The sequence below is a fragment of the Oryctolagus cuniculus genome, chromosome 19 (assembly GCF_051225735.1).
Source record: "Oryctolagus cuniculus isolate XC-2025 breed Fujian yellow rabbit chromosome 19, ASM5122573v1, whole genome shotgun sequence".
NCBI classification, from domain to species: domain Eukaryota; kingdom Metazoa; phylum Chordata; class Mammalia; order Lagomorpha; family Leporidae; genus Oryctolagus; species Oryctolagus cuniculus.
The window spans coordinates 7,277,941-7,300,548 of NC_142885.1; the positions used below are offsets into that span (position 1 = coordinate 7,277,941).

General features: G+C 62.1%; 2 protein-coding genes across 12 annotated transcripts in view; one reads left to right on the plus strand and one right to left on the minus strand.

The window, feature by feature from the left end:
• Window positions 1–8,873, plus strand: part of CYTH3 (cytohesin 3) — a 106,291-nt gene extending 97,418 nt beyond the window's left edge. For both annotated transcript variants that reach the window (XM_070064377.2, XM_089320908.1), the window contains 7 exons: window positions 1,375–1,487; window positions 1,763–1,911; window positions 3,009–3,120; window positions 6,393–6,469; window positions 6,552–6,623; window positions 6,700–6,854; window positions 6,989–8,873. In XM_070064377.2, the coding sequence (XP_069920478.1) occupies window positions 1,375–1,487; window positions 1,763–1,911; window positions 3,009–3,120; window positions 6,393–6,469; window positions 6,552–6,623; window positions 6,700–6,854; window positions 6,989–7,061 (751 nt within the window). In that variant the 3' untranslated portion in view covers window positions 7,062–8,873. The remainder of the gene's footprint in view (window positions 1–1,374; window positions 1,488–1,762; window positions 1,912–3,008; window positions 3,121–6,392; window positions 6,470–6,551; window positions 6,624–6,699; window positions 6,855–6,988) is intronic.
• Window positions 8,874–9,030: 157 nt separating this feature from the next.
• Window positions 9,031–22,608, minus strand: part of USP42 (ubiquitin specific peptidase 42) — a 51,525-nt gene continuing 37,947 nt past the window's right edge. For all 10 annotated transcript variants that reach the window (XM_051838982.3, XM_051838979.3, XM_051838981.3 and 7 more), the window contains 9 exons: window positions 22,213–22,353; window positions 21,933–22,033; window positions 20,447–20,600; window positions 17,615–18,319; window positions 17,421–17,515; window positions 13,731–15,146; window positions 12,488–12,789; window positions 10,620–10,655; window positions 9,031–10,020 (listed from right to left, as the gene is read on the minus strand). In XM_051838982.3, the coding sequence (XP_051694942.3) occupies window positions 10,648–10,655; window positions 12,488–12,789; window positions 13,731–15,146; window positions 17,421–17,515; window positions 17,615–18,319; window positions 20,447–20,600; window positions 21,933–22,033; window positions 22,213–22,353 (2,922 nt within the window). In that variant the 3' untranslated portion in view covers window positions 9,031–10,020; window positions 10,620–10,647. The remainder of the gene's footprint in view (window positions 10,021–10,619; window positions 10,656–12,487; window positions 12,790–13,730; window positions 15,147–17,420; window positions 17,516–17,614; window positions 18,320–20,446; window positions 20,601–21,932; window positions 22,034–22,212; window positions 22,354–22,608) is intronic.

Genomic DNA, 22,608 nt, shown 5'->3' on the forward strand with positions numbered 1-22,608 from the left:
CCGTGGCCGGCCACTGCCACTCCGGTTCCCGAGGGTGCAGGAAATCCTGTGGGTGTTGAGGCTGGTGCAGACCAGTGTGGACGGGCAGGGGCTACCCCACAGCTGCCCCCAGCAGGCCCCGAGGGGCAGGGAGAGGGCAAAGCCATTGCCACGGAGGCAGTGGGCAGAGGGGGCTGGGGGCGGGGCCGGAGGCTTCTCTGAGGGCCGCTGTTCTACAGGAAACAGATCGCCTGAGGGCCAGGGCGAGGGGCAGACTGGGCCATCTGCCTGCTGTGGGTGGTGGGGCAGGGAGACCACGCAGGGGCAGCGGGCAGGGGGCGGCTTTGCTGACCAGCCTGACAATGCTGGCACAGGTCCTGGCTGAGAGGGCCCAGGGTGTTCAGAGCGAGGGGAGGTGGAGCGAGGCCCCGAGGCAGCATCTTCGAGAGTTGCCGAGAAGAGGTGGGGTAGGCAGGAGCAGGGTCCCCCTAACCGTTGGGAGGCAGGATCAGTATCTGAAGCATGGAGAACCCAGGCCCCCATAGGCCCATAGGCAGCTCTCGTCTGCAGGCCGAGGTCACCGCAGTGGCAGGCCCTGCCCCACAGCTGGCGTGAGGCCTGCCGACCGCAGGGAGTGGGACAGGCCACAGCCCTACCCCAGAGGAGCAGGCGCTGTGTAAACCGAAAAGTCAAGAAGGCTGGGCTGGGTGCTGGGAGTGGCCACGGTGGAGGTGGGGTGCGGGGCCCCCAGCAAGAAGAGCGCATCTGAGGACCGGAGCGTCTGCTCCCGGCCTGGTCCCTGGGCGGCGGATCCTGCCTGTGTGGCTGGCCCGGGTCCCGGGAGGAGGACATGGCGTGTTTGCTGTCGGGGCCACGTGGGACCCCGTGGGGCCCGTGGTAGGTGCAGGAGATGGCGGTAGTGGGGGCGGAGAAGCCCCGGGAGTCCGGGCGGTATGGTTTTTGGTTTGGATTTGATTGGAGAGACCGAGCGCTCCCCTCTGCTGGTTTGCCCCTCAGACGCCTGCAGGGCGTCTCTGAGCCAGGCCAGAGCCAGGTGCCAGGGGCTCACACGGGTGGCAGGAGCCCAGCTACGTGAGCCGTCACTGCTGCCTCCCGGGGCCTGTCGGGAGTCTAACCAGGATGCAGGCCCAGGCCCTCTGATGGGGGACGCAGCTGTCCTGGGGGGCGGTGTGACTGCTGGCCAGATACCCCCTCCCGTGGTGCTGCTCCCGTCTGCCACAGAAGGGGGAGTGGCCGGCACACAAGCCCTGAGTCAGCGAATGGGAGGGCCTGGGTCTCCTGTTCCCACCCTGGGAGGAAGCAGCCTTGCTGGGGCTGGGCAGGGGCCGGGTGGGGGCCGCGCCTGCCCCCCGTGAGCTCGTCGCCTCCCCACAGACAGTTCTTGTGGAGCTTCCGACTGCCCGGGGAGGCGCAGAAAATCGACCGTATGATGGAGGCCTTCGCCTCGCGCTACTGCCTGTGCAACCCCGGCGTCTTCCAGTCCACAGGTGGGCGGCCCTGCCTTTATCCCCGCCCCTTTCACTTGCCAGTGAAAGCCAGTGACACAGCCCTGGCCTGTGACCCGGGCCTGCTCTCTGTGAGCTGGGATGGCCCTGCCCTGGGCCCCGGCCAGCCCCTCTCACATGCCCTAGAGGACGGCCTGCGGGCCAGGCTGCCTTGGCAGGGAGCTGTCGGCTGTCCGCCCCCCCGCCCCCCGCCTCTCCTTGTGGGACTCTGGGCCCTGGCCGCTGACCCCGCCACGCGCTCCCCCCTCCCCCCGCAGACACGTGCTACGTGCTGTCGTTTGCCATCATCATGCTCAACACCAGCCTGCACAACCACAATGTGCGCGACAAGCCCACGGCCGAGCGCTTCATCACCATGAACCGTGGCATCAACGAGGGCGGCGACCTGCCCGAGGAGCTGCTGCGGGTGCGTTCCCCCTCCCCCTCCCCCTCCCCTCCCCCTGCCCTCCCCCTCCTCCCCCTCCTCCTGTACCTCCCCCTCCCCCTGCCCCTCCCCCTCATCCTCCCTCTCCTCCTCCCCCTCCTCCTCCTGCCCGAGGAGCTGCTGCGGGTGCGTTCTCCCTCCCCCTCCCCCTCCCCTCCCCCTGCCCTCCCCCTCCTCCCCCTCCCCCTGCCCCTCCCCCTCCCCCTGCCCCTCCCCCTCATCCTCCCTCTCCTCCTCCCCCTCCTCCTCCTGCCCGAGGAGCTGCTGCGGGTGCGTTCCCCCTCCCCCTCCCCCTCCCCTCCCCCTGCCCTCCCCCTCCTCCCCCTCCTCCTGTACCTCCCCCTCCCCCTGCCCCTCCCCCTCATCCTCCCTCTCCTCCTCCCCCTCCTCCTCCTCCCCCTCTCCCTCCCCCTCCTCCCCCTCCTCCTCCCCCCTCTCCCTCCCCCTCCTCCCCCTCCCCCTCCCCCTCTCCCTCCCCCTCCCCCTCCTCCCCCTCCCCCTCCCCTGCCCCTCCTCCTCATCCTCCCTCTCCTCCTCCCCCCCTCCTCCTCCTCCCCCCTCTCCCTCCCCCTCCTCCCCCTCCTCCTCCCCCCCTCCCTCCCCCTCCTCCTCATCCTCCCTCTCCTCCTCCCCCCCTCCTCCTCCTCCCCCCTCTCCCTCCCCCTCCTCCCCCTCCTCCTCCCCCCCTCCCTCCCCCTCCTCCCCCTCCCCCTCCCCCTGCCCCTCCCCTCTCCCCTCCCCTCCCCCTCATCCTCCCTCTCCTCCTCCCCCTCCTCCCCCTCCCTCTCCCCTCCTTCCCACTCCTCCTCCTGCCCCTCCTCCTCCCCCGCCTCCCCTCCCCTGCCCCTTCTCCTCCCCCTCCTCCCCTACCCCTGCCCCTACCCCTGCCCCTACCCCTCTCCTCCCCCTCCCCTTCCCCCTCCTCCCTCTCCTCCCCCTCCCCCCTCCCCCTCCCCCCTCCCCCTCCCCCTCCCTCCCCCTCCCCCTCAGTGTAAGTCCCCTGGGGGAGCAAGCGGAGGCAAGGCCGGGCACGCACTCGCCGCGGCCCTGACCCGGCGCCCACTCTCTCCCGCCCGCAGAACTTGTACGAGAGCATTAAGAACGAGCCATTCAAGATCCCCGAGGACGACGGGAATGACCTGACGCACACGTTCTTCAACCCCGACCGGGAGGGCTGGCTCCTGAAGCTGGGTGAGCCGCCTGCGCCCCCGGCGGTCCTGGCCCCTCGCCCAGGGCAGCAGCGCCCGCGGGGCTCCTCCCAGCTCCTCCCAGCGAGCACCCCTGCCTTAGGAAGCGCAGTGCGGCCAGCGGCCGCCTCTCCGCGTCGTGGCGTTCCGAGCGAGGCCACGTTCAGTGTCCACGTCAGAGTAGCGCCCGGGCTGCAGGGCCCAGCCCAGACACCTGCTGAGTTAGCGTCCAGATGGGCCCGGGCGCCCGCGCCTTTATCCGCAGACAGCCTGCGTGCCTTCCTCCCGGTTTGGTGTGGCTGTGATTTCTGACGAGTGGTTTAAATGTGCCTTCTTGTTGTTTTCCTTCTGCCTGTGGCTCCCACCTTTGTGTTCTGTGACGGGCTGTCCCTGCTTGTCCTGCGTTAGGAGGTACGTACCCCTGGCTTCCGCCCCGCCTCGGCGGCTCATTCCTCTCCCGGTTCCTGTCCCTCACGTTGGTCTGTGTGACGCTCCGATCTGTGGCTGCCATCCATCTGATCCATGTGGCTTTGGACTCGCTGGGGTCAGTGTCCTGCACAGTGTGGTGAGGGGCCCGGGACAGCCTCCGGCCTGCATGCTCGCGGGTGCTGGGCCTGCGGCACCCGGCGGGCGGTCGTAGGCCTCCTGAGGGTTACCTGGGCGCCGGGGGTTGGAGTTGTGAGTGGTGCCGCCCGCCTCTCTGAGCTCAGACTGCTGCCGCGGAGCAGCAAGGGCGCCAGGCCCAGAGGACAGAGTGACTGGAACGTCGCACTCGGGGGAGGCGGTCCTGGCTCGGCGACCGGCACCGGCCTCCCCGAGCCCCCGGGGGTTCCACCCTGGACGTCGCGCCCGCCTCTCTGTGGTTCTGCGGAAGCTGGGGGAGTTGTAGATCTTTGCCCAGAGCTTTAGGTGGGGCCTTGGGTGGGGCTGGAGCGACCTCAGGTCCCTAGTGCCCTTGAGGGGCCGGGAACCGTTCCACTCGCTTGGCACGAGCTGGGCAGGGGGCAGCTGTGCGGACGTGAGTCCGTGAGGGAAGTCGAGGACTGCGCCCTCCGTCTGTGGACGTGCTGAGGTGGAGCAGGCCCTGGGGCAAGTGCGCCCAGTGGCAGCCGGGAGGATGGGCTGGCACCAGACACCCTGGCACCCGCAGCCTCCCTGGAGGCAGCGGCTGAGTCTGGAGGCCTCTTCCACGCAGGCCCGGCGCCAGCCACGGGAGGAGCTGAGGGCCGGCCACTGGGCACGTGGTCCAGAGCTGGCTTTGAAGAGCTGCCAGGGAGCCGGGCTGGCGCGGCCGGGCGCGGTGAGGCGGGTGTGTGTCTCCAGGCCTGTTCTCAGGACGTGGCCTTGCCGGGCGACGCTCACGTGGCGGGTTTGGTTTTAGAGCAGGGGGCTCTGACGCGGGGGCTCCCCAGGGCGCGAGAGCATCGTGGCACCAGGCGCGGCTCACGGCTGTTAGGTGAGAAGCCCGGGAGTGGGATCCTACAGTCGAGTGTGGTAAACACACAGGTGTGGCCAGAGTCGCTCTGTCGTGAAGTCTGCACACGCGTGTCGGTGTGTGTGCACACGTGCCATGTAAAGCCGGGGCGCGAGGCACCCTGCCAGGACAGCGTGGGTGCTTGTGCCGAGTGCAGGGAGAGCACAGGGTGAGCACAGAGCTTCGGCGCCGCAGGGCACTGCGGCTCCTGTCGGAGGGCCTCACCCCGGCCCCTGCCGGGCCTGGCTCCAAGCTGACCCTGGGCCGAGCTGCATCTGGGCCGCTCCAGCCTGCAAGGCTCCCGTCTAGGAAACCCTCCTCCCTGGCCACTGGTGATGGCAGATGGGGACAGGCCCTGGGGGTGGGCGGGCAGCCAGGCCCTGCTTGCTCCCTTGGACGGGAACACAGAGGCAAAGGCAGGTGCTGGACAGAGACGGCCACTGGCGCTACCGGGGTGAGTCTCGGAGCTCCTGGTCTGATGCCGAGCGCTCGGAGCCCTTGGGGGCCGCATGCAGGCAGGGGCGAGGCTGGCGTCTGTGTCACTGGACGCCCAGCTGCTGTTGGAGGATGGCGGGCAGGGGAGGGGCGGTGCAGGCAGGGGCGAGGCTTGCGGCTGTGTCACTGGACGCCCAGCTGCTGTTGGAGGATGGCGGGCAGGGGAGGGGCGGTGCAGGCAGGGGCGAGGCTTGCGGCTGTGTCACTGGACGCCCAGCTGCTGTTGGAGGATGGCGGGCAGGGGAGGGGCGGTGGGCTGGAGGACCTGGCCTTGAAGACAGCAGCTCAGAGCGGAAGGCTGGGCAGGGAGGCAGAGCAGAGCCCAGGCCGGGGGCAGGGGTGTGGTTCCAGCCCGGAGGTGAGAGCCGTGCTCACGGCTGGACATCCAGGGCTGAGGAGGGAAGATGGGCGTGGGGGCTCCCTCTCTACCCCCACCCCCGCCGCCGCCGCCGCCCTGGGTCTCTGCCCCGGGCAGATTGGGCTCAGCCAGCCTGGGACGTTCTGCTCCCACGGATTCTGTCACGTCTGTCTCGTGTGGGCCCTGGCTTTTCTGCTAGTGCCCTGTCTCGGCGTGGGGGCGCTGCGTGGGCTCCCTGGGGTCAGGGAGCGTGTGCCCCAGCTCCTCCTGGCGGGGGAGGGGGGCAGAAGCGAGGGGAAGCGCGGGGAGGCCGCCTCTCAACTGATGCCCCAGGCGGAGCAGGTTTTTCTCTGCATTCTCGCTTTACCTCGCGCCGGGAGCTCGGGCCAGCACCGCAGGCCGCGTGGCAGCCCCTGCTGAGCGTGAGGGGAGGGGGAGGGGTGCACACGCGTGTGCGTGTGTGTGTTGTGTGTGTGCGCTCTGTATCTTGTTAGAAGAGGAATGCAGTCTCCCGATTGCTGGGCAGGGGTTGACTGGTTCTGACGGCTCGCAGGGCCGCCCCAGTGCTGGGTGATGTGATGGCCGCCTGGACAGACCGGGGAGCCAGCAGCGACTCCATCTTGTTGCCATTTCACGGGAACGCAGCCCATCCATCACAGCCGACTCCTCCAGGAAGCGAGCGAGAGCCGGGCGGCCCCGGGCGGCCGTGGAGAGGGCGCCTGTGCGGCCTGGGGGTGAGGGTGCATGTGGGGCCCAGCCGAGCACCCAGCGCCCACCTGGACGGCCGCGCTATGCCCTCTGTGTTCAGAAGGTCGAACGTTTTCACCAAGAAGGGAGCCTAAATCCCAGCGTGGCTCCTGGCGGCCCCTCTGGAAGTGCAGGCGTGCGGGGTCCTGGGCCCCCCTGGGCCCCGGGCAGCCCCGGCCTCACGAGAGCCCTCCACTTGCAGGCGGGCGTGTGAAGACCTGGAAGCGGCGCTGGTTCATCCTCACGGACAACTGCCTGTACTACTTCGAGTACACCACGGTAGGTAGGGGCCGCCCCCGCCCCGCCCCCGCCCGGCCCCCCGCCCGCCCGCCCGAGCCTGGCTGTGTGCTCTGTCTCGCAGGACAAGGAGCCCAGGGGCATCATCCCGCTGGAGAACCTCAGCATCAGGGAGGTGGAAGACCCGCGGAAGCCCGTAAGCCCCCGGCACCCTGTGGGTCCTGGGGTGGGGAGCCCCTGGAGCCCCCGTGACGGCCCCCTCTCCCCACCAGAACTGTTTTGAGCTTTACAACCCGAGCCACAAGGGCCAAGTCATCAAGGCCTGCAAGACGGAGGCGGACGGCCGCGTGGTGGAGGGGAACCACGTGGTGTACCGGATCTCGGCGCCCAGCCCTGAGGAGAAGGACGAGTGGATCAAGTCCATCAAGTGAGCGCGGCGGGCGCACGCGCCGGAGGCTCCCAGAGCTGGGCCACGGCGGTGCCTGGGGTGGCGGGAGGGCTCCCTGCTGCCCCGGCCAGCGCCGCCCGCCCGGGCCTAACCCGCTTTCCCTCCCTGCGCAGGGCCAGTATCAGCAGGGATCCTTTCTATGACATGCTGGCCACGAGGAAGAGGCGGATTGCCAACAAGAAGTAGAGGCGGCCTGGCTGCAGCAGGCCAAGAGCAGACGCGACCCCCGGCACCGGTGACCGGCAGCGGGCAGCACCGCACGCGCCGCTCGTGGTCCGCCATGAAACCCCGCAGCGCTCCCGCGGCACGCCCTGGGCGGGGTGGGGTGAACACTCTAAAGCCACTGTTCTCAGAATGGGAAAGGAAAAGCTACCACTGTTTTTATGAGGATTTTTTTCTCAGATATATAGGATTATAGCTTTTATATGCCTTTTTATACTCTGAAATTATAACGAAAGATACTTTCTAACAGTAGTATTTTTAGAATGGCAGCTATAAATTTAACTCCTGAACACAAGCATGTGCTGTGCACTGACCCCCACACATGTGCACACGCACGCTCGCACGCACCAGGGCAGGCGTGGCCCCTTAGGGAGTGGGAAGGGTGCCCCTCCCTTCAGCCCCAGCCTCTGGGCCCACGGCTACCATCTGAGTAAGCGAGGCCTAGACTGTGGTGACGGCGGCGTCAGGGTGGGCCCAGCACCGCTGAAGCCGAGAGCAAGCAGCTGCGGGACTGCGCTGCTGGGCCCCAGCACACGGCGGCCCCTGGCAGCCCGACGCCGCACACCAGCTCTGACCACAGCGCTGTGAAGACCCCAGGCGCACGCCAGTGTCTGTCACTGGGCCACTCACTTCACATGTCCTCCCGCCATGGTGGCACCTGGGCCGCTGACAGCAGGCCGGAGGGGGCACCGAGGGGCCCTGTGTGCTGGGGCCAGGCCTCTCCCCGTCAGGCGCCTCCTGCCCTGGGCCGCTTCCCCCCACCCGGGGTGCAGAGGTGCACCTGCAAGCTGCAGCAAATCCAAGTCGAGGGAAGCAGCTCTGCTGTGCGCAGGGCACACCCCTGGGAGCCGCCCAGGGTCGGCAGCACCCTGTCTTGACGGCAGCTGCCGAGGGGCCGAGGCCCAGGCCCCCACTTCCTGCACAGGCTCGCTGCTGTGTCCAGGCCTCAAGGCTTCCTGACCTTCTCATGCCTCGGATCTGAAGCTGGAGTCGGTGAGGATGGCGGGCAGCGTCCTTCCAGTGCCCGCCCGGGCGGCACACACTCCAGGGCCGGCCCCGCGTCTGCAGAGCTGGCTGTCTCGCGTGCTGGGAGAGGTGAGCCTGGCTGGAGTCACCTGGTGACGAACCTCTGCCTCACGGCCGCGGCGCCCACCACCAGGCACCTGCTCCAGGTCCTGCTGTGTCAGTATTAACGGGAAGGGCCGGCGGCCCTCAGGCCTGCGTGGGACGGGCCTCTGCCAGGGCTGCCCGGAGCAAACAGCCTCAGTCCATCCTGCTCCTCGCCCGACGCGTCCCAGCTCTGGCCAAAGACAAACTCCTGCGGAGAAACCCTGGGTGCGGAGGGCGCCTCCAGCCCATCTCGCCGGCCCTGGACCCAGACGAGCAACGGGTCTTCGGGGTCACAGGTCACGTGTGAGCGGCAGACGGCTGAATGTGGTACCAGGTGGAGTCAACACAGGAGCTCTTTACGGGTGAAGCAGGACGGCTGCTTCGAAGCGACGCCTATTTTTCAAGTCACAAACGTGTTTATCGACATAGATGTGCTTTGCGCAAAGTTAGGTCTGTTGTAGACCAGAAACCACGAGTTGTGATTTCTCACTTCCTTGTTTTTCTTAGGAGCATTTCTATTGACAGTGAGTTAGTCGATATGTAAATAGTGTAATGTATGCTGACCTCTGGAGTGTTTGTAATTCAGTGTACAGACCCCACAAGCTGCATGAAGAAATATTCTATTGATATTGATATCAAAATATATACTGATATTTTGTTGTAAAATTAGCGGGTGTGTGACTGTCGGAGCTCTTGCAAATACCGTGTTCACGAAATAAAAGCGAACGTGCTGTTCCCACAAGGCCGTCTGGGACAGGGGCTCTCGCGGTGAGACGTGCCTGTCGGCAAACGGAGCAAACAGTAAGAAAGACGAGCCGAGCTGTCTCCTTCGCTGCGTTTATATACTATATAAATTTTACATGCTGGATATTTACAGTGGGGCAAGTGCTTTTTTAATCTTTAAAAAAACAAAGATCAAACTTTAGACATCTCTGAACAACACAGACTGTATAAACCATACAGAGTATTCAGAATCCGACTGTATTAAATACAGTGCTCCCCACGCGTCTCCTGATGCAGGACCAGTGAATTATTACAAGTGTATCACAGTTTGATAGCATATCCATATTAAAAATAAAATCACAGTATGATTCTGTCTGTAACTAGAAACTGGAAGGGACCAAGCTGACAACTCACACCCCATATCATACAGTCAGGACAAGAGACACTGTATAAAAAGTGTTATGTAATAAAAACAGACTGTAGGCTTTACAAATGATGTTGGGATTATACATTCATAATGTAAATACTCATAACTGGTCAATTGATTGGAATAGTTCCACAAAGTTCAAAAACAGAACTTGTCTATAAAATACATCTTCAAATCTTGAATACAACTAAAATATGAAGCAAATTAGTTTCTAGTATCAGACATTACAGAGAACAGACTGCCCTCGAACGTCGACTTGAGAGCTTGGGAATCTTAAATAAGTCTTTAAATTAAACACACAGACTGTCAGTTTGTCCTTCCTCCCGGTTGGTCTTGCGCCAGCTGCCTGGCTCGGAGGGACATTACATGAGAGACAAGGGGTCAACCTGAGTCTGTAGTTAAGCAGCATTGAGATGTTCTCTTCCAGGGCAGGGCATCGTTTGCAGTGTGATCTATGTACACGGTATCTTACAACGGTCAGCAGTCGTAGAAAGTGTTCGTCCATTTGGAATAAGGGCAATTAAGAAAAGGTAAAAACTAAAAAAAAAGTTCTCCATGGTAAAATCTGTACAGTATTCACTAAAGAAGCACCACGCAGATTGGAAGAGTCTCTGTTTATAACTTAAGCTGGGCTGGGGATGGCTTCTGTTGAACGCGTTCACTCTGAAAGGCAAGAGTCGGCAGGCGTTAGCGCCCCGTGCCCAGCCCTGCGGGGGGCCCTGCCACGCCCACCCGCAACACCAAATGCCTCTGGTCCCCGGGTCCCCTCCTGCATCAGGCCTGATGAAGTGCGTCCCATCCGCACAAAGAGCCTCGCGACGTGAGCGTCAAACTGGTTCTTAGCCCCTGGGGCCATAGAGCTCGGGTGCTGAGTGACCCCAGACGCTCACGCAGGTTCTCAAGCGAAGCCCCGACTGCCCGCACACCACGTGCTGCCCCGGACTCAGGGCTGGGGCGCGAGCGCACATCCCAGAGCAGGACGTGCGGCTCCGGCACAAGGGAGCGGGAGGGACAGAGGGTCCCCTCAGGCCAGTGGGGGTCTGGGCTGGGGAAACTGGGCCCACCCTCGCAGCATCTGGGTTCTGAGCTTTGAACTCAAGCCCCTTCTCTTACAATGAGAGGGGAAGGCAAGGAGCCACTGCCTGGATGGAGGGTCGCGTGTCTCCCAGCCGGCACCAGCCAGCAGAGGGGCACGAGGCCCGGGGTGGGGACCCCCGGGGGCCTGACCCCTCCGTGCCTCTGCAGAGAGGACAGCGGCTTACCGTAACTGGTGGGTCTCTGAGGCCGTTTTCAGTCACCTACAAGGTAAAGGTTAGGAGTCAGATTTTAACATCAGTGCAGAACTGCTGGTGCCTGTGCCATGCGTGTGCTCTCACAGCAGGCGCCAGGAGTCCACCCCACAGAAGCGGGGCCACTCGGGTGGCACATGTAGCTACTTCTCCGAGAGCGTGTGGTGCCAGGGCCACTGGTCCCAGTGGGATGAGGTGCCGAGTAGGATGTCCCCCCCCCCCCCGGAGGGCAGGACAGATCTCAGGCACAGCAGAGCAGGGAGGGCATGCGCACAAGGGCATCCACCCGCAGGCCGGGCTGGGCCGTGGGCTCCTGAGCCTGCGCTCACGGCAAACCAGGTCCCAGTGCCATCACACTGGGAACTCTGCCCTATGGCCTGGCCGCCCCAGGAGCCTGGTGGTCTACCAGGATAGAAGATTCCACCAAAAATTCTGGGATCCTGGGCTGGCGCTGTGGGATAGCAGGCAAAGCCACCGCCTGTAGTGCCAGCATCCCATATGGGCGCTGGTTCGAGTCCCAGCTGCTCCACTTCCGAGCCAGCTCTCTGCTATGGCCTGGGAAAGCAGCAGAAAATGATCCGAGTGCTTGGGCCCCTGCACCCGCGTGGGAGACCCAGATGGAGCTCCAGGCTCCTGGCTGCAGCCAAGCCCAGTCCCAGCTGTCAAGGCCATTTGGGGAGGGAACCAGCAGATGAAAGACCTACCAGTCTCTCACTCTCTTCAGCCTTTCAAACACAGATACATCTTTGAGGAAACAAAACCAAACCTGCAGGACAGACCCACTGCCCGGCTTCACCCCAGGTGGGCGTGATGCCCTGCACCACGCAGGGGGCATCGCCCCTCACCAGCCCCCTCCCCAAAAGCCACTTCCTCCAGAAGTGCACATGGCTTCCTAGAGCCACACGGAGGAGCACTGCAGCCCCCCCTCCCCCCGGAGCTCCTGTGCTCACAGCCACGGCCCCAGCTCCATGCTGCCAGCACTCGGAGCCCAGCCCAACTGCCTGGTCCTCCTGCCAACTCCCTTCCAACAACCACCCCACACTTGCTGCGGCCACTGCAGGAGATGGGCCAGCCCCAGGTCTCCCCCTGCCCCACAGAGCACACCTCAGCCAGGCCCAGGACACAGCAGAGCGCCAAAACCCTCAAGAGCCAGCCGGCAGACACGTGCCACGGCAGGTACGCCTTTCTGCAGGGTGGCGGCCGGCACACTTCCCGCTAGGGGTTGGCGCGGCGCCTTCAGCTCTCAGGCCCGGGCTGCGACGCCTGTGCAGCGGGAGCAGCGGCAGACAGGCCCGGGCGCGCCGTGCGCCCAGCCAGCCTCGGGCAGGTCTGTGATCACTGAAAAAGGTCATGTGGGCCCAGCACAGCATCGGCTGCCGCCATGCACGGAGCCTGTTCCTAAGGCGCCCAGGGCTCCCTTCCAGGAAGGAACGAGAGCAGAGGGCCGCTGACCCGAGGGCGGGCGTCCGTCCGTGACCGGGCAGCCCGGCGTGCAGAGCAGGTGAGCGCGACCCCCGCTGACCGAGGGGCCGGCCCCGAACTCGGGGCACACCCAGGAGGCCAGAAGAGTAAGTGTACAATACACAAAGACTTTCAAAACATCCCGCAAACAGGACTGCTGGTCCCTCGTGAGGGGAAACAGACCCCCAGAGCCGCGCACCCCAGGGCTCTGATGGCGCCCAGCTCCGCGGGGCTGAGGCGGTCCCCACACGCTCACGGCCCACACCACACAGGGCCGAGGCCGCGCGGGGGCGGGGGCGGGGACGGGGCGGCTCTGGGCGACTGTGCCCCTTTCACGCACTGCAAGTTTCCATCTTCTTGATCCCAGAGTCTCCTCTTACCCTGGCCATGCTCAGACAGACGACCCCTGCTGGCCCGGCCCTCCGGTCGGAAATGCTTGGTTTTCTCGCGGCAAGGGCCGAGCCCCTCCAGAGGCAGGGCGTCGGCGAGGAGGAAGCCGCCCTCTGCTCTCCGGAAATGGTCCACAGTCTCACAGCTCGCGGCCTTGGCTACGTGTAGTTCCGGCGCTTTCACAAAGTCCTCGGACTTCCTCGAGTGTCTCTTCTTCTTCTTCTTCTTCTTCTTGTGTCTGTGGAGGTCGGCGTCAGAGCTCGCCCCTGCAAGGTCCGAATCCTGCTGATGCCTGCCAAAGAAGCAGCGGGATCGTAACACCTGGAGGCAGACTCGCCTCACAGAGGCCCGGGCCCCTGCCGTGTGCACCCCTGCTGGGCAGCGACGCGTGGCTGTGGTGGCTTTCCCTGGCCTACCTCTAGGCTGAGGGCCACCCACTCACCAACCGCTGCCTGGTCAGCAGTGCGGGCCCCACTCTGCTCCCTTTCCCTGCAACCACGGCCGCTCCACCAGGCGTCTCGGCACAGGTCCCCAGCTCAGGTAACACTGTCCATGGCTCCGGGAAGCCGCTGCCACCCGGGCTTCTGCCTGTGCTCGGCCACCTCAGCATCTTAAACTCCAGTGTCCTGCCTGGACTCCAAACGGAGAAGTGGAGACAAAAACACACACCAGCGGCCGGCACCGCGGCTCACTAGGCTAATCCTCCATCTGCAGCACTGGCACCCCGGGTTCTAGTCCCTGTCGGGGCGCCGGATTCTGTCCCGGTTGCCCTCTTCCAGGCCAGCTCTCTGCTGTGGCCAGGGAGTGCAGTGGAGGATGGCCCAGGTGCTTGGGCCCTGCACCCCATGGGAGACCAGGAGAAGCACCTGGCTCCTGGCTTCGGATCGGTGCAGTGCACTGGCCATAGCAGCCATCTGGGGAGTGAACCAACGGAAGGAAGACCTTTCTCTCTGTCTCTAACGCTGCCTGTAAAAAAAAAAAAAAAAAAAACCCACACACAACAGCAGGTTTCAGCATCCCCACTCTGGGGGTGCAGGCTAAGGGGAAAAGCACGGGCCCCCCCGTCTTCTGCCCGCCTCTGCAGACACAACCCCTCAACCAAACGTGCACACAGCAACGGAGTCACGTGACAGAGCACACACGCAGCCGGGGCCCCCGCGCACGGTGGCCCGCAGAGCCGCTGACCGTAGGGCCGCCCCAGCGCCCGCCCTGCCCGCGCGAGGCCGCCCTCACCTGCAGCCGCGGTCTCGGTGTTTGTCTTTGGATTTCTTTTTCTTCTTTGACTTTTTGTGCTTCTTGGCTTTCGGCTCCTCCACGGGCTCCTTCTGTGGGCTCCTGGGGGCTCTGGCAGCGGCGTGGCCGTCGGTTTCCAGGCTGCCGTACCTCCGCTTGCGGCCCCGCGCGTCCTCGTGCTCATGGCACCGGTCCGAGAGGCGGGCGCCACTGTCCTGGGTGGCAGGGGTGGCCCTCTCGGGGCCCAGGGGCAGGGCCGGGGCAGCGCCCACGCGGGGGCCGTGCAGGTGGCGCCGCTCCTTGTCCCTGGCCGGGGCCTCGTAGCCCTTCCTGCCACTGCGGTGGTCCTTGTAGGGCCGGCTGCCGTGCGGCGCCGCCCGCGCGTGCTCCCGGGCTCCGTGGAAAGGCTTCCACTCCCGGGCGGCGTACGGGGCGTACCTGTCGTGGTAGTACCTGCACTTGTCCCACCTCATCCTGTCCACGTAGCACTTCTCGCGGCCCCAGCCGTGCTCGCTCTCCGAGTGGTGGTACCGGCTCCAGTCCTGGTCGGAGGCGCTCCTGTTGCGCGAGTGGTGGTGGCCGTACCGGCCCAGAGAGCGGCGCTCGCCGGGGCTGAGCTGCTCGCCGTGGCTCAGGGGGTGCGGGCCGCCGCCGCAGGGCTCGCGGGTGCAGCGCGGCTTCTTGTGGTGGCGGCCGTCGGTCCTGCTCCGGCTGTCCCGCGCGTGCTCCCCGCTGGAGGACCGCCCCCTCCAGTTACGGTAATGGCCGCGGTCAGCCTTCCGGGGGCCGCCGATTCTTTCCTTCGCGGGAGAGCGATCTGGAACACTCTGCCCGCTCTTGCTGTCGTCGGCCCTCTCCCCGCGGCTCTGCTCGGGGCCGCCTTCCGGGTGGCTCCCCGCAGTCCTGTCCGGCTGAGGGGGGGGCGTCGCATCTGCAGGTGAACCCGAGCTTCCGGAAGGCTCCCTGCTGAGGGACACGGCCGGCTTCTGCTCACACGCATCTTCAGAAGGGACGGTGGGGGCTGGGCTCAACCTCTCCACGGGCTCCGTGGGCGCCGAGTCCTGGGGGCTGTCCACCACCGGCCCCGTCGCCTCCTGGGGTGGGCTGCTGGGGTCCTCGGGCAGGCTGTCGGAGTCGCCTCGCGGGGAGGGCGGGCCGGCCCCCACGGCATTCTGGGCCGTGGCATGCGGGCTGCTGGCCCCGGGCGGGGGCTCCTCCGCCACTGCTGAGGTCTTGTCAGGGACTTCTTCTTTGGTAGAGGTGACGCCGGGGTCGGAGGGCAGCGTGGCCTTCTTCACGTTCCCGCCCAGGCCGGCGGCCCTCTCCTGGGCAGCGGCAGGGGCACCGCCAGCCTCAGGCTCGGGGGCTGCATCCTCGGGAGGGTTCTTCTCCGCTCCAGCTACGCCGCAGGCCCCGCTAAGAAAGAAAGACCAACAGTCAGCCCGGCTCCGTGAGCTGCACCACCGGCCGACCGCGACAGGCCGCGCGAGGGTCTGGCTGAGCCCCAGCAGGCTCCACGCTGCTGTCCCCACTGCACACACGCAGAATCCTGCATCAGGCCTACATCCTGTCCTAGTTTTCAGCAGCACCAGCCCCGTGCGTCTTAACCTTCTGTTTCTGCAGGCACCTAATTCCTTACGATCTCACGACCTCATCTACACCAAACGTTGGGGGGCCTGGGGGGGTACTCTGACTCTCCCTCACAATCCCTGAGCTCTGCACAAGCCCCGCAAGGGAGCCCCCGGGGACTCGAGTCGGCTTCGGGCACGGCCACAGGGTAGGGAAGCCGCCAGGAGACACTGACGACTGACGAGTCAGCACAAAGTGCGCACGCGTGGTGGCTTTGCGTGTCACCCCCTGCAGGTGACTCACACACGCTACAGCTGACGGCCTCCAAGCTGGATGAGGACAGAAGCCAGGCGGTCACCACGGAAGCGGGCGAGGAGCCCAGGCTTTCTAACCTCACGGTGAGCGGGGACCGAGTGCTCCCTGCCCACAGGGTCCACGCTGTCCCCAGGCGAGGAAGACTTCCTCTGCAGAGCCGTCCTCTGCGGGGGCAGCTCCACCAGCCAGGGGCCACTGGAGGCACCGAGAGATGGGCCTGCTGGCACGAGTCCCACGCCACAGTGGGAAACCCCAGCCGTGACGGAACCTGCAGTTTCCGCTACATTTTCCAGGGCAACCGCGGTGTCAATGCAGAGATGGCCAAACTCTAATTCTGTCGGAACTTGGCAGGAACACAGCGTCCTGATGGCTTCTACGTGTGGCCTGAGCGAGCTGCCCACAGGGCCCGTTGCTGACGGCCTCACCCGTGCGGCCCGCAGTGAGAGTGCTCTCGCCTGGAGGCAGCAGGGACCCAGCCGTCGCTGCACTGTGACCCACTTTCTCTACACTCCTCAGTCCCCTGAGTGGAGTTCAGGACTCTAGAGGGAGTGTCACAAACTCTGTGCTCCCTGAGAGGGGAGGCGCCCTCACACGTCTTCACATACTGGTTACTACAAAGATTCAGTGGGGGCAGGAGCTGTGGTACAGCAGGCTAAGCTGCCACGGCAACGCTGACGTCCCATCCGTCCCATCCACCTCCCGCTGACGCAGCTGGGCAGGCGGCAGAAGACAGTTCAGAACACCTGGGTCCCTGCCTCCCACGTGGGGACCAGGACGCAGTTCCAGGCTGCTCGCTTCAGCCTGGCTTAGCCTCAGCTGGTGCAGCCATTTGGGGACTGAACCAGCAGATGGAAGAGCTCCTTTGATTTTCCCCCACTGTCTCTTTCTCTCTGATGCTCCTGCCTTTCAAAAAAATAAAACTCTTAAAGAAAAAAAAAAAAAAAAAGCAGCCAGCACTGTGGCGTAGCAGATAATGCTGCAGACTGCAGTGCCGGCATCCCACATGGATGCTGATTCCAGTCCTGGCTGCTCCTCTTCCGATCCAGCTCTCTGCTGTGGCCTGGGAAAGCAGTAGAGGATGGCCCAAGTCCTTGGGCCCCTGCACCACGTGGGAGACCTGGAGGAGGCTCCTGGCTTCAGATCAGCACAGCTCTGGCCGTTGTGGCCATTTGGGGAGTGAACCAGGGGATAGAGGATCTTTCTCTCTTTTCCTCTCTCTAACTCTGCATTTTAAATAAAATAAATAAATCTTTAAAAAAATGAAGAAAAAAAAAGAACAGATTAAATGAAGGGTGGGCACCGATTAGGTGCTGTGGCACAGCAGGTTGTCACCAATTACAATGCCCGCACCCAGGGTCAGAGCGCCAGCTGCTCTGCTTCTGATCCAGCTTCCTGCCAATGGAATCAGGTCCCTGCCACCCGGCTGCGAGACCTGGATGGAGTTCCCGGCCTCTGGGGCTTCAGCCTGGCGCAGTCCAGCAGGTGAAGAGCTACCTCTCTGTCACACTGGCTTTCAAGGAGACAAAAATAAACTGCATTCACAGGCAAAGATCAAATGAGATCTTGGCATCAAATTCAGAAGTACGCCAGTAACACGGCCAGGCAGGCAGCCAGGCTGTGCGGGAGGGCCCAGCGGCCTGCGGACACGCCTCCCCAGACTCTTGGTGCCATTTGCTACATTTTTTCCTTACTCTTCGAAGGGAAGCAAATGATCAAACCCTATCATTAGTCAAATCCTGCCAGGACTCCAAGTGCTCATCCTAAGACCTCTGCAGTGCCCCGCGTGCCACGGCCTTCTTGTTTTACCTGGTCTCATCTGCTGGGCCTCTCGCTCTGCTGCTGAGTTGGAAGGTCTCTAAGAGCTTGTCTTCCGGGAGAGACGGCAGAGGAGCAGGCGCCAACTACAAGAAAAAACAGACACTGCCGTTCTAGCCGCCAGCTCGCACGCTGCCCTAAACAAGACAAGCAAGGCCTGCCCCTGCCCCCGGCCGCCTGCTCACCTCCCCAGCGAGACCGTTCGCCTTAGAGAAGCCATTTTCTGAGTGCGGAGCAGGCTGGACTTGGCAAGCGGCGCCATCAGAGGACAACCCATTCTCCTTCGGGCCGCTGTCGGCACCATTAGCACCACTGAGAGGAGGGGGCTCCGGAAGCGCGTGCTGAGAGGCCTCGCCACCTTCCATGTCCCGAGCAGGAGAGCGGGGGTCCTCGGTCGTGCCGACCCCAACTCCGTTCTCTTGACTCAGCCCCCGGGGCTCCTCGTCCGACTCCTCGGATGACTCGGCGCCGTAGGGGACCAGCACGCTGGCGCTCAGCTGCGACCTGCCGTTCACCATGGGCTTGCAACAGGGCTTTGCGACCTTACCGGGACCTGACGCTGCAGGTGCACTCGAGGTAGGCTGTATTGCAGAAGGAGTGGCAATGGTAGAAGAGGGGGCCGGCTTGTTCGGGATCTCCAAGGAATTGCTATGAAGGCTAGGCTGAGACTGACCTTGGCGAACAGGCAACTTGTTGTGAATACTGATTGTGATTTTTTGTTTCTTGGGATGTTCCGGAATAACAGAGGACCTGTTAACTGACCAGTTTTGAACAGAAGCGGAAGCATTGACAGGACTAGCCCTGTTGACAGTGGAATTTCCATTAGGACTTGACATGGAACTGCTTGGTGTGTCTTTCAATGGTCCGGTCCCGTTTAAGTGAGGAGGATTCTGGGGGGGCGGAAACAATAGCAGGCTCAGAGCTGAGACACCGGTCACCAATACAGACTCTGGCTGCAGGCCCATTCTCATTTGGGCCTTTTTCTTTTTAGGGCTAACAAATTTTACACAGCTACAAATACCTTCCTTTTCTTGCACCTTCTCCTACCCACAGACATTTCTTACAGGGCCCAGTTTTCTGGCAATTAATTGACAAGTAAGACAACTGTGTTTGTCAGAACACAACCCAAGACCATATTCTTTCTGTTCAAATCTGACAGAAATGAACAAGCCCCCCTGGGCAGGAGACCACACACGTGTGCCTCGGCGGGTTTCCCAGGAAGTTGGCACACAGAGGCAGAGGGAAGTGCCCCTGCCCACGGAGAGTTCTACACAGGCAGTACTCCTGCTCCAGGTCCTCAACCCTGTTGCTATTGCCTGTAGTAGCCCAGGGGTGAAAGCCAGTTTAAGTATTGCCTTTGCAATATTTTCTCAAATATCTGAATTAGTTGCTTTCTTAACATTTCAAGGTTTCACTAAAAAACAAACAAACAAACAAACAAAAAAAAACAACAACACACAAACCAGTAACTCCAAAACTCTATCAGAGCCGCCCCTTCCATGGGCTGTTGCATAGTGTCGGGTTTCCACTGCCTGATACTACTCAGAAGCAAAACCAGTCAGGACCCCGCTGCCCGCCCAGCTCATGAAGGCCTGTGATTCAGACAGAAGCACACAGCCAGTCTGCTCGGTCATTCAAAGCAAACTCAAACCGAAAGGCTACAGCACAGCCGGCGCCGCGGCTCACTAGGCTAATCCTCTGCCTTGCGGCGCTGGCACCCCGGGTTCTAGTCCCGGTCGGGGCGCCGGATTCTGTCCCGGTTGCCCCTCTTCCAGGTCAGCTCCCTGCTGTGGCCAGGGAGTGCAGTGGAGGATGGCCCAAGCACTTGGGCCCTGCACCCCATGGGAGACCAGGAGAAGCACCTGGCTCCTGGCTTCAGATCAGCGTGGTGCGCCGGCCATTGGAGGGTGAACCAATGGCAAAGGAAGACCTTCCTCTCTGTCTCACTGTCCACTCTGCCTGTCAAAAAAATAAAAATAAAAATAAATATTTTGCCCAGCGCCATGGCTCACTAGGCTAATCCTCCGCCTTGCGGCACCGGCACACCGGGTTCTAGTCCCGGTCGGGGCGCCGGATTCTGTCCCGGTTGCCCCTCTTCCAGGCCAGCCCTCTGCTGTGGCCAGGGAGTGCAGTGGAGGATGGCCCAGGTGCTTGGGCCCTGCACCCCATGGGAGACCAGGAAAAGCACCTGGCTCCTGGCTCCTGCCATCGGATCAGCGCGGTGCGCCGGCCGCAGCGCGCCGGCCGCGGCGGCCATTGGAGGGTGAACCAACGGCAAAGGAAGACCTTTCTCTCTGTCTCTCTCTCTCACTGTCCACTCTGCCTGTCAAAAAAAAAAAAAAAAAAAAAAGGCCACAGCACAGCACCAATGACACCCTTATTCCAAGGTGTGGACAAGCTGTGGGCGAGGCAGTCTCTCCCGGGAGAGAGCTGGGCAAAGGCAGGCCTGCTCTATGAACACCATGCATCATGGGACACAGGTACACGGTCAAATCCAGGCAGGCTGTACGTGGGAAATGCTATGTTCCTAGTGGCAAAAACGGATCTAAGAAAAGCGGCCTGGTAGAAGGGTGGCTTTACTGGATTCTCACCCAGTAAGAATCCCCAGAGCCAGGGATCTGACTAGCAGCTAGGACACCCACAGCCCCTGTAGGAGCGCCTGGGTCTGATGCTGGGCTCTGGTCTGACTCTGCCTTCCCGCTAATGCAGAGCCTGCCACCTACAGGGACCACAGCTCTGGCCCTGGCACAGTCAGCACCTGGGAAGTGAGTCAGCAGCCGGACCTCTCTGTCACCACCGACCAGAACGGAATCCGTGGTGGGAGCTGAAACGTCAGCAGACCCAGACTTCCCTCGGGATCATCTCTTCCTACTCTGAGGCTTTCCAGAACAGAGCATGAACAGACTTTGACAGTTCAGCTGAACACGAGGACATGGCACTGTGGCAGAGTTAACCCGAGGGCGTGAAGGACGCATCAGAGACGCACATGAAGACTGCATTCTGCGGAGGAAGTTTACCTTCATCCCGTGGGCGGGAAGCTGTGGGCCGATGAAGCCTGGCGTGGCCTGTTTGTTGCTGACCACCCGCTGACTGATGACCGGGCGAGGAGAGGACTGGCCAGGGCTGTGGGTAGAATGAGGGAGCTCACCTCCATTCTTCACATCATGGGACCTGGAGACAAGCAGAGACGTTGCCTCGGATGAGACAGAACCCTCTAAGAAGGTTCACTGACAAGCTCAAGCGCACGTGGGACATGGCCTGGCCATCACGAGGGCAGCTGGGATGCCTGCACTCGACGCTGGACAATGTGGATTGGAGTCCCAGCTCTGCTCCTGACCCCAGCTCCCTGCTGACGCACACCCTGGGAGGCAGCAGGGGGCGCTCAAGGACTCGGGTCCCTGCCACCACGCGGGAGACCTGGAAGGAGTCCCTGGCTCCCAGACATGGAGGGGTGAGCCAGCAGATGAGAGTCTCTTTCTCTGCCTTTCAAACCAACCACATATATACATCTATAACATACATACACACACATGTAACATATATACATGTATATACACATATGTATGGAACTGACAGAAAAACAAGCATACTTTTATCACACTTTTCTGTCGCACTGTGCCAAGCTTCGCACATTACCCCGAGGCTGAGGGCAATGTCAGGAGCCGCACAGGTGACCGGGGAAACGGTATTTAACTCCGTGTTCCAAGGACGCCACCGCTTCTCCACTTTTCCCTGCCCTCACCTCTCCGAGGTGGTTCCTATTCATATTCAGCGGATCACCCTCCAGGCCTGCGCCTGCATTGCTGTTTTCAAGGCCAGCGTCCAACGCTGCACAGTGCTTTTCCTCCAAACACAGTCAGGACTGTCGTAAAGCATGACAACACGCTTCACAGGGATGCTCCCATGAGCTGCATCAACGCCCATATATGGGCACGGTCATTCTGCCACTGTGTGACATTTCAGGAAATCTATTTTCCGCTAATAAAACAGGACATTTTGGAACACACATTTCCCAAAACTGGGATTAGAGAGTCAAGCCTGCAGCTGCCAACAGCTAGACGAAGTGCTGATCCAGTGCCGTACAGGCCTGGCCCGGCAGGGGCCTGTGCTCAGTGTGGGGAGGTGCAGCTGTGGCCAAGCCAAAGGCTCAGAGCCCCTGGGTATCCACCCCTGGCCTCCAGGGCTCTCCCCTTCCCCTTCCCTTACACTCTCCCCATGTGCACACTCACGATGCACTCTCCCCGTGTGCACACTCACGATGCACACTCTCCCCATGTGCACACTCACGATGTACTCTCCCTCGTGTGCACTCATAATGCACACTTTCCCCGTGTGCACACTCACGACGCACACTCTCCCCGTGTGCACACTCACGATGCACACTCTCCCCATGTGCACACTCACAATGCACACTCTCAGGCCATCCTCCCTCCCCTCAGCGCACTGGCAAAGCCATGGGAACGCCACTGTACCCAGCAGGAATGACAGAACAGGTGCCAATACCTGATGTAGAAGAGGACGTAAGCTTGCTGACTGAGTACCGATCTGATATCACTCGTAGACACGATGGAGTCATTCATCTGATACCAGAGGCCATTGCTAGCCTGCCAAAGACCGTGAACAAAAGAGCTGTTCAGTTTAACGTGCAATATAATTAAGAGATATGTAAGAAAAATGGACATTTACATTTTAACTGTAAAAGTATCCCCTCTCCCCTTCAAGAATGTTAGTGCTGTCCTAGAGTGTAGAATTAAATGTAATCAGCAAAATCTGCACAATTTACCTTGATATAGCAAAAGTAATGGCCCGCATGGCAGTTGAAGCCAGTGTGCACCAGCACTGCATACAGAACATAAATAATTGCTTCTCCATTTGGCTGAGACATGTACGGCCGGATATCAAGATACTCGGGATATTTCACATCCTACACAACAATGAAAGGGAAGAGAACATCATTTCTGAGGGCACACACATCGTCCCACATAGCCAGGTGTGTGGTATCTAGGGTCTCCCAGGAGAAGACCAGCAGGACACTGCACCTGCGAGGCTGCAACAGAAACCTACTACACGGACCCCCCTGCAGGGGCAGGACTAACCTGGAGGACGCCTGAATCTCAGGGGTTTAAAGCAATCTCACTGTATTTGCTACTTTCCTTTAAATGAGTGAATCCTTCAAACA